At 39.8% G+C, this 10371-nt stretch overlaps 2 protein-coding genes across 5 annotated transcripts; both read left to right on the forward strand.

Moving 5' to 3' along the window:
• The first annotated feature begins 331 nt into the window (after positions 1–331).
• Positions 332–7512, forward strand: Gr28b (Gustatory receptor 28b). Of its 4 annotated transcripts, none has more exons than XM_070277260.1 (3): positions 332–998; positions 6593–7153; positions 7210–7512. In XM_070277260.1, the coding sequence occupies exons 1-3, from the start codon at positions 345–347 to the stop codon at positions 7336–7338; spliced, it is 1344 nt and encodes a 447-aa protein (XP_070133361.1). In that variant the 5' UTR covers positions 332–344; the 3' UTR covers positions 7339–7512. The 4 variants fall into 4 exon arrangements, with proteins under 4 accessions (XP_070133361.1, XP_017098889.1, XP_043068546.1 ...); XM_017243400.3 differs by lacking the exon at positions 332–998 and adding an exon at positions 1875–2580; XM_043212611.2 differs by lacking the exon at positions 332–998 and adding an exon at positions 3640–4362.
• Positions 7513–7869: 357 nt separating this feature from the next.
• On the forward strand, positions 7870–9442 carry Gr28a (Gustatory receptor 28a). Its single transcript, XM_017243273.3, has 3 exons — positions 7870–8576; positions 8639–9241; positions 9304–9442. Exons 1-3 carry the CDS (start codon positions 7947–7949, stop codon positions 9424–9426), a joined length of 1356 nt encoding a protein of 451 aa, XP_017098762.1. The 5' UTR covers positions 7870–7946; the 3' UTR covers positions 9427–9442.
• The last annotated feature ends 929 nt before the right edge of the window (positions 9443–10371 follow it).

The raw sequence follows: 10371 nt of genomic DNA on the forward strand, positions 1-10371 counted from the left end.
ATTATTGGTTAAAGAGTCTTTAAATAAAAGATATAAAAAGGTTTATTACTTCTAACAAATATCAAAAATATGACTAGCCCTTCAAGTCCTAATTACTGAATTACTGAATCTGAATGCAGATTACACCACTCGATTAGTGATTAGTAAGTCCATCATTCTCCCAATAAAATGCAAATTAAAGCTGTTGTCATGGTGGCCTACCCAGCAACAACACAAATTGTGCTATCTCTTGAGTTTAATCTGCGATAACGAGGGGCACACTTCAGTGACATCATAAATTAATGGAAAACAGGCCTCGGAAAATCGAAATATTTATTCGTGGAGTGACAATGAACCACTACGGTATGGATACGATTCGCGGTTTCCGGTACAAGCTTAGCTACTGGATGAGTGCCCGGGATGTCTATGATTCCATACAATTAATGGTGACCATAGCCTTCGCCTTGGGCATTACTCCGTTTTTGGTCAGAAAAAATTCAGAGGGTGTACTTTCCATGGAGCAGTCGGGCTACGGATTCGTGAATGCCATTTCCCGGTGGCTTCTACTCGCCTACTGTTACACCCACGTTAATTTTCATGACGAGAGCCTAATTGGATACTTTATGATCAACCATATTTCCCAAGTCAGCACCAGAGCTCACGATATCGGTGGGATTATAGCCGCCGTTTTCACCTTTATAATGCCACTCCTGCAACGCAAAGATCTTCGCAAGTCGGTGGATACTATGGTGCAAGTGGATAAGAAACTCGAAAGTCTAAGATCTCCCGTGAACTTCAACACCGTAAAGGGACAGCTCATCTTGGTAATTACATTGGTAGTTGCATACGATTCAATAATCATCACCACTTGGCTCGTTTGCCTCTCGAAAATGGACGTGAATGCCTCGTGGCAACTGAACTTTATCCTTGTCTACGAACTACTAGTCATTTCGGTGACTATCTGCATGTTTTGTCTGATGACGCGGACTGTACAAAGACGTATGACCTGTTTGCACAAGGTAGGTGACTAAAGTATCAAATAACATTACATAGTGTCTAGACTCTAGACTGGGTCATGTTTTTTATATGAATACTAATGAAAATCAAGTCATACGAATTTCCTTAAAGTCCGCATATTTTTCAATCATCATCCATCGCCTGTCAATCAGAGAAATCCCCCAATCCCAGCACGCAAGAAAACCAAGTTCTAGGGAGAAATCGGATCAGCTCATGAGAAAGCAAATGGCCAGGAACGCTTCTTCAACTCCTTTCACTTTCCACCCCGTCGTGTCCTGGGAAACCTCTGCATCCGTTCGCTTGTGTCCTCCATTAGTTGAGTGTGACCAGATATACGATTACTTGAGTGTCTCTTGATAATGACAATAATGAATTGCCCGTCACGAAGCCGATATATGCACAGATACTCAACCTCACACACGACAATATACTCTAACAACTGAATTAAATTCAAGGCTATAGAATTCAGTGATGAGGGGCTCTATTTTAAAAACATAAATGCCTTTTAAAAATTTAAATCTCCATGTTTTAACCTTTATATTTACATAAATTTGTTATTTTTTATTACCTTTAAATTAAATCATTAAAGTCGTTCATTTAAGCATCTCTATCGTCCTGATGGAGTGAGAAAACACGACCACTTGTTGCCAACGCTTGCCACTTGTTGTTGCGAATCCTAGACAACATGATAATCGGGTTTTGCCAGGACATAACTTTCATGCCGGCATTTTCATTTTTTTCGTATGCTCCCCACTCTGCTCCCCCTTTGTACATGCCACCCTTTATCCGCTTCGTTTGCATCCCTTGGCTATTCGTTATTGTCCTTCTGCCAGGCAAAGCAGTTCGCGTTGACACTTCTACCCGAACGGTTGTGCCAATCGCTCTGCTCCGCTTGGCTCTGTTTTCATTTCCGTTTCCGGTACATTACTCGATTACGCGACCATGTCGGCGCTTCGTCGTGTGCGAAAGTACTTTATATCCTCGCAGGTCTACGAGGCACTGCGTCCTTTGTTTTTCTTAACATTTTTGTACGGTTTGACGCCCTTCCATGTGGTCAGAAAGAAAATGGGCGAGTCCTATCTGAAGATGTCCTGTTTCGGCGTCTTCAACATTTTCATCTACATCTGCCTGTGTGGATTCTGCTACATCTCATCCTTGCGGCAAGGGGAGTCGATAGTCGGATACTTTTTTCGCACTGAGATATCCTCGATTGGAGATCGTCTCCAGATATTTAATGGATTAATAGCCGGCGCTGTGATATACACCTCTGCCATCCTGAAGAGATGCAAGCTACTTGGAACTCTGACTATCCTGCACAGTCTGGATACGAACTTCTCAAATATTGGCGTTCGAGTGAAATATTCAAGGATTTTTCGCTACTCCATACTGGTTTTGGTTTTTAAGCTGCTGATCCTTGGCGTATATTTCGTGGGAGTTTTCCGCCTGCTGGTGTCCTTGGACGTAACACCATCCTTCTGCGTTTGCATGACTTTCTTCCTGCAACATTCGGTCGTCTCCATAGCGATTTGTTTGTTCTGCGTAATTGCCTTCAGTTTCGAACGACGATTGAGTATCATCAATCAGGTGAGTGAGTGAGTGAGGGGCCATTACAGCAAGTGCCACCTGTACAGGGCAAATATTTACCCGGGAAGAGCACTTGCAGACAGGTTGTCTGGTACTATCAGCGTTTTTATTACTCAAGCACAAATCAAGTGTGAAAATTAATTTATGTTAATCCATGGCAACCTAATGTTTGGATTTTTGGGGGCAGATCGTTTGTTATGATTCGCATTGACATATTTAGTAATTAAGTTTGATATCTGATGAGAGGTTTCAAGATAAACAATAAGCTCGAGATTAAATCAACAAGTTTGAGGGAATAAGAGTAATTGAATTATTACATTTTCAAAACTATTGCCTATTTTGGGGCTTCAGTAATAAAATACTTGAATGTGAATACTCTTTCTTAAGCCAATTTAATTTTTACCACAATATTACATAAATATTTCCTAGAATAATGCTTTCTATTACTTCCTAAATAGTTCTCCTTCACGTCCTTAACAAAATGAACTGATGAACTCCTTTGACCCCTCATAACCCTCATAAAACGAATGAGTAATGTCCATTACGATGGTCATAACTCGTCCTTAACTAACCAAATCTCATCTAAGATAGCAACAAAATTGTAATATCCTGTTGACAATTGACATAAATTCATTGAAGCGTTTCAGGGAAGGCATAAAATTAATTAGGATTATGTGGGCCTCAATAAAAGTGCCCGAATAGGTCTCCAGCCATTCATTGATCAAAATAGGAACGCGAAAAAGGACTTTCCTGAATAGGGGGAAATCCTACGCTAGGATAAGAATACCCTGGGGAAATATGTCCCTCGAGGAAACAGGACATTAATTAAACCCAACAGCTTAAGCTAATAGGTTAATGGTCTCGGACAGTCATGTCTAGACCTGATGTATACATAAAAATGGGAAAATTATTTACTTTTGCGACCCCGCCTCGGAAAAAAGGAGGTAATGGTTTCTGGCAAAATGCAAATCATTTGTGGTCTCTGGCGTCAGTCGCCAGTTGAAGCTCAAACGGAGCGGACATAGAAAAAATTATAAAAACAAAAATAGAAACCGGGTCATGGATATCGAAAGGGCCAAGAGCCAGGCTGATCCCGAGCATACGGTCGAGATAGATGTGGGTTCCGGCCTATGCCAGCCGCTGCGTCGCAAATTCTGGAGATTCTTTTCGGCCAAACAACTCTACGAATGCCTCCGTCCGCTTTTCCACGTCACCTATGTGCACGGACTAACCTGTTTTTACATCAGTTATGATTCCAAAACCGGAATAAGAACCCCCAAAAAAACAGTTTTTGGTTTTCTAAACGGCATTCTACACATTACCTTCTACGCGGTCTGCTACAGCCTGACGATTTTTAATAATTGCGAGTCGGTGGCCAGCTACTTCTTCCGATCGCGCATCACCTATTTCGGGGATATGATGCAGATTGTCAGTGGATTTATCGGCGTCACTGTAATCTACCTGACGGCCATTATTCCAAATCATCGCTTGGAGCGTTGCCTCCAGAAATTCCACACCATGGACGTCCAACTCCAGACCGTCGGCATTAAAATCATGTACAGCAAAGTCTTAAGATATAGTTACATGATTTTGTTCTTTATGTTTCTGGTGAACTTGTGCTTCACTCTCGGCACCTTTTCGGTCTTGTATTCATCGGCGGTGACTCCTACCTTGGCCCTGCATTTTACATTTCTCATCCAGCACACGGTTATTGTTATAGCCGTTTGTGTTTTCAGCTGCTTTACGTATTTGGTCGAAATGCGCCTCGTTATGGTCAATAAGGTAAGGGATTTTATAAATAAGTTAGAAGAAAAATTATAGAACATTTTTAGAGGACACAAAGCTTTGAAATTTTATCCTTTTTGATCCTTTTAAAAAACATATTATTAAAAGGAACCTCAATTTTATTTTCTTAAAGATACAGTGTCAAGACAAACAGCTATAAACTCTTACTTGTTTGATAGACATCCTTGCCACAATAACAATATCCTCCATATAAAACTAACTATTCCCATAGCTATACAATTAACTCATCAAATAAATTCCCCATCACATTTAGCTGCATTCTTAAAGTGTTTTTGAATTCCGTTCGGTTAATTCAATTAGAGTAATTAGCAAATACAAACACTGACCGTGAACCCCAACGGCAACTGTGAAACAACAACTCCCAACCAGGACTGACGCTTGTTTATAATTTCATAAACGCCAGGATACCGCGGAAACTGTCATTAGGTGAAAAACTTTGTCAGAAAATGATAGACGGTTTCCATTACCTGACCTGTCAACGCCGCAAAGTAGGCAACGTTTAACCAGCTATGACTTTCAAGGTGTGTGTCTCATAAATTCTTTAAAAAAATAATCACAGAAAATAGTTAGAGAAGAAAAACTATAAAAGGGAACCAAACGAAGTGAAATGAATCTATTTTTCGGAAATTTTTATTATGAACACCTTCAATGGAAAAAGTTTACCAAAAGTGTATGATTTTATTCGTGAATTGTTTAGACCGCGTGATGCTTTTGGAGCCGAACAGACTCTACTTTTGTGCACCTACTTATTGGGACTGACCCCTTTCCGGCTGAAAGGACAAGCCGGCAATCGCCAATTCGAGCTCAGTAAACTGGGCTATCTGAATGCCTTTCTTCAGCTGAGTTTCTTCAGCTACTGCTTCCTATCGGCTCTCGTCGAACAACAAAGTATTGTCGGTTATTTCTTCAAATCGGATATCTCCCAGGTCGGTGACTCTTTGCAAAAGTTCATCGGAATGACGGGCATGTCAACGCTCTTTCTCTGCAGCAGTATCCGAGTTAAATTATTGATTCGCATCTGGGATCGTATATCAAAAATCGATGCTCGTCTCCTGGATGTGGGAGTTTGTTTTAATTACTCTGCGATTATGAGATTGCGGCATTCGAAAATATTTCTCATAACAGCCATGCAATTGGGTTATTTGATTAGTTCCATTTGGATGCTTTTACGAAATGATGTCAGACCCATTTACACGGCAGCCATATCCTTCTATGTGCCACAAATATTTTTACTCAGTATTGTGATGCTTTTTGGAGCTAACTTGCATCGTTTTTGGCAGCACTTTGAAGCCTTAAACCAGGTTGGTTGTTATTTAAAAATATTTTAATTAAAATTGTTCTCACTGTCAGAAAACTATAAAATAGACTTTTATAACCCGACTTTGGCTTTCCAGTTGATTAATGTCCTTAAGATTATACTAAAAAATTATTCAATTTATTAACGTTGGAAGATGCCTATCGAGCGTTGGCTTGGCCAAGTCCTGCATTACTCATACGCCATGTGGTTCTTGAAGCGAATTGTTCAAATGTCGCGTCCTTACGATGTTTATTCCTGCTACCGTGTTACTATTATCCTGGCCCTCTTGCTGGGAATAGTGCCCTATAAAGTGACTACTTCTTCGGATGGCAAAGGCATGCTGACGCCTTCCCACTTTGGATACATGAATATGATTGCCAGGATGTGCCTTTACTTTGGAAATTTCCTCTACTGTCTCTCCAATCAGGAAACATTGCTAACTAATTTTTTCCCGACGGAAATTTCCAATGTCATCGATGGACTCCAAAAAATCAATGGAATGATTGGAGTTTTTACAATACTCGTATTTTCATTTAATAAAAGGAAAAATATCCCAAAACTACTTGCGATATTCGATAGATTGGAAAAAGGGGCCTTTCCTAGAGTGGGTGTGGCACTGCATCAGCATCCGGCAGCCAGGAAGATGAATCATTTGGTTTTGTTTTTAACTGGCACTATGGCACTATATATTGGGTGCAGTTTTGTGCTTATTAGCTTTCGAGATGCGGCCAAGTTTGGCATATCCTCCGCGATTAGTTATTTTTCTCCACATATCATAGTGTGTGCTGTTTGCTTTCTGACAGGAAATTTAATACTCAAAATACGCATTTATTTCTGTGCTTTAAATAAGGTTTATATATTTATAGGTTATTATATTCAAAATAATAATAGTTGTAATTTTATTTCCAGGTCCTTAAAAACCTTGCCCATCAGTGGGACAGCCGCAGCCTAAAAGCAGTCAACCAAAAGCAGCGTTCCCTGCAATGCCTGGATTCCTTCTCCATGTATACAATCGTGACCAAGGATCCGGCTGAAATCATTCAGGAATCTATGGAGATACACCATCTGATTTGTGAGGCTGCTGCCACGGCCAACAAGTATTTTACCTACCAACTTTTGACCATTATATCCATCGCCTTTCTCATCATTGTCTTTGATGCCTATTATGTTTTGGAAACCCTCCTCGGCAAGTCGAAGCGCGAAAGTAAATTCAAAACCGTTGAGTTTGTCACATTCTTTTCGTGTCAAATGATTTTGTATTTGATTGCCATTATTTCCATTGTGGAGGGCAGTAATCGAGCTATCAAGAAGAGTGAAAAAACCGGCGGAATTGTACACTCACTCATGAACAAGACCAAAAGTGCCGAGGTCAAGGAAAAGTTGCAACAGTTCTCCATGCAGTTAATGCACTTGAAAATAAACTTCACAGCCGCTGGATTGTTCAACATTGATCGTACTTTGTACTTTACGGTGAGTTAGTCTCTTATTTAAAACGTTCTACTATTAATGTATATTTTTCACAACAGATTAGTGGAGCCTTGACCACTTATCTCATCATTTTGTTACAATTCACCTCGAATTCCCCGAACAACGGCTATGGGAATGGATATCCCTGCTGTGAAAACTACAATAATATTACGAATCACACGCTTTAGATGTTTTTTAATGGCTTAGATGTAAACCGTAGCTGTAAGGTTGGCAGTGGAATGGAAAGGGTGAAATGATATAGAGAAATACGTCCAGCAGAATGTGTAATTTTTTGTAAATGTTATTATTGTTGTCTTGCAAATATTATGTATGTATTTTTGTGTAATAAACAATGATGGCCATTAAAAAGTTCAATTAATCCAATTAACACTTTAACCCTTTACCTTTTCTTTTAATTATTAGAAAACACTTTCTGCGCAATTGCCTAGGTTTAGGCCATTTTTTGCGTGGTCACTAAATGCCTGCCATAAATTGTTTGCCAATTGTAATGAAAGGCCGGCACGAAGTCCCTGCTTGTAACAACCTTGTCATAATAACTCATTTAAGCTTAATTAAATATTTGCATCTATTGATATTAGCTTATGGCCAGCCTTCCACGAAGGTGTGCGACAGCCCTTTAACGATTTTGATATATGATAGGGTCGGTCAAGTCCTGCGTTGACACCAAAGAATCATCATCATCATCGGTGGCCGAGGACTTCCGCTGTCAGTTGGCAGAAAATACGCGAATCGTTCGGACGTTGTAGCTAAAGAAAAACACCATCGAATTTTTATAATGGCCTTTAAGCTGTGGGAACGCATTTCCCAAGCGGATAATGTCTTTCAAGCCCTGCGACCTTTGACCTATATTTCGCTATTGGGTCTGGCTCCGTTTCGCTTGAATCTTAATCCCCGAAAAGAAGTTCAAACCTCGATGTACTCCTTCATCGCCGGCATTGTGCACTATCTGTTTTTTGTGATGTGTTTCGGTATCTCTCTGGTGGAAGGCGACTCCATAATTGGTTACTTCTTCCAGACCAATATCACCCGGTTGGGCGATGGCACCTTGCGTTTGACTGGAATTCTGGCCATGTCGACCATTTTTGGATTCGCCATGTTCAAGCGCCAGCGATTGGTCAGCATCATTCAGAACAATATTGTGGTGGATGAGATATTTGTGCGGCTGGGCATGAAACTGGACTACCGAAGGATCCTACTCTCCAGCTTCCTCATTTCCCTGGGCATGCTGCTCTTCAATGTCATCTATTTGTGTGTCAGCTATGGACTGCTGGTGAGCGCCACCATCTCGCCCTCGTTCGAGACCTTCACCACTTTCGCCCTCCCGCACATCAATATCAGCCTGATGGTCTTCAAGTTTCTATGCACCACGGACCTGGCCCGGAGTCGATTTAGCATGTTGAATGAAGTGAGTGTCAGGGAGTGTCCTTTCAATGCTTTAACTAAACTTTTATCGATTTTCACTGCCAGATCCTGCAGGACATTCTGGATGCACACATCGAACAATATAGTGTCCTGGAACTCTCACCCATGCATTCGGTGGTCAACCAAAGACGTTACTCCCATCGCCTACGAAATCTCATTAGTACGCCCATGAAACGGTACAGTGTTACCTCGATTATCCGCCTCAATCCGGAGTACGCCATCAAACAAGTCTCCAACATACACAACTTACTCTGCGACATTTGCCAGACCATCGAGGAGTACTTCACGTATCCCCTATTGGGCATCATAGCCATATCCTTTTTGTTCATACTCTTCGACGACTTTTACATCCTCGAAGCTGTTCTAAATCCCAAGAGATTGGATGTCTTCGAGGCTGATGAGTTCTTTGCCTTCTTTTTGATTCAAATGATTTGGTATATTGTGATTATTGTGCTGATAGTGGAGGCCAGCAGCAGGACGATTTTGCATAGCAGCTATACGGCTGCCACGGTCCACAAAATCCTGAATATCACCGACGATCCTGAGCTGAGGGATCGCCTCTTTCGACTGTCCTTGCAGCTGTCGCACCGGAAGGTCCTTTTTACAGCCGCTGGACTGTTTCGCTTGGATCGCACTTTGATTTTTACGGTGAGCTATTGAAATTCATAAATTATAATATTTTAAATATTTTAATGTTTTAAATATTTTAGATTACTGGCGCTGCCACTTGCTACCTCATTATTCTAATCCAGTTTCGTTCAACCCATCATATGGAGGAACCTGGCTTTAATATTACCCAAAAACTATTATGTCACCATCTTTCCGATAATTAACAAAAGCTTATACAGCACATATATGTTTTTAAAATTGCATTTATAAACACATTAAAGTAAAAAATACAATTCACAAACTAAATAAAGAGATGTTCTATGTTTTAAAACACACAAAAATGAGCCAGTGTAAAATTTATCTTTTTGTATATTTTTTAAATATTTAAAACCTAGCTTCAAGTTTTAAGAAACAATTTTAAAATAATTTTGTATTTTGCAAATCACACACAAAAAACTAAAAGCTTTAAAACTCTTCTTTGTTAGCTTTCAAAAGCTGGTTGCCTCAAAACCATTTAAGCTTTACCAGCACTGTTGGAAATTCAAAAGAAAAAGCGGTTGGCCGAGACCCAATTCGTGGGGTTTGACCCACTTTTTACCTTAATTGTTGCTCCACTTGCAACATAATCTGCAGACGGTAACTGACCTTTGACCCAAACTAAATACTAATCCCTGCTCGCACGACACAGGAAAGACTAGAACAAAAAAAACAATAATCCAATAAGGAGAACAACGACATCGGATTGTGATATTGCCTCACCTGTTTTTTATGTTAATTTTCTTCAGTTTCCTTTGGGGTTTGGTTTTTGAGAAGTTCTATGATTTGGACTAAAACTTTGATCGCTCACCCAACGATTTACGGAGATTACAAGCGAATGAAGATTATTCATGTACATATGTTCATTCAGTGCTAATCATTGCGATTAGCTGCCTTGATAATGCTTCGCCGATTTGTTATCAATTGTGGCTTATATATTTTATGATTTGTTTACCTTTCTACCCTTGCCGAGAAATACGTAAAAAAAATCAAAGGAATTAAGGAAAATCTTATAGGATATTATGAAATGTTTGTTAATATATTTTATTTTTTTATGCAAGTATTTAAATAACTAGTAATTAATTTTTTCTAATTTTTAATAACGTTAAGGATCAGTAATTAATATTTAAAAT

The sequence above is a fragment of the Drosophila bipectinata genome, chromosome 2L (genome assembly GCF_030179905.1).
Source record: "Drosophila bipectinata strain 14024-0381.07 chromosome 2L, DbipHiC1v2, whole genome shotgun sequence".
Taxonomy (NCBI): Eukaryota; Metazoa; Arthropoda; class Insecta; order Diptera; family Drosophilidae; genus Drosophila; species Drosophila bipectinata.

Bases quoted from the DNA above. Each gene is read 5' to 3' on its own strand.
- Gr28b (XM_043212611.2), top strand. From the start codon at position 3,640: ATGGATATCGAAAGGGCCAAGAGCCAGGCTGATCCCGAGCATACGGTC. The intron at 4,363-6,592 runs GTAAGGGATTTT...TTTTATTTCCAG, and splicing joins GCCTCGTTATGGTCAATAAG to GTCCTTAAAAACCTTGCCCA. The intron at 7,154-7,209 runs GTGAGTTAGTCT...TTTTCACAACAG, and splicing joins ATCGTACTTTGTACTTTACG to ATTAGTGGAGCCTTGACCAC.
- Gr28a (XM_017243273.3), top strand. From the start codon at position 7,947: ATGGCCTTTAAGCTGTGGGAACGCATTTCCCAAGCGGATAATGTCTTT. The intron at 8,577-8,638 runs GTGAGTGTCAGG...TTTCACTGCCAG, and splicing joins GATTTAGCATGTTGAATGAA to ATCCTGCAGGACATTCTGGA. The intron at 9,242-9,303 runs GTGAGCTATTGA...TAAATATTTTAG, and splicing joins ATCGCACTTTGATTTTTACG to ATTACTGGCGCTGCCACTTG.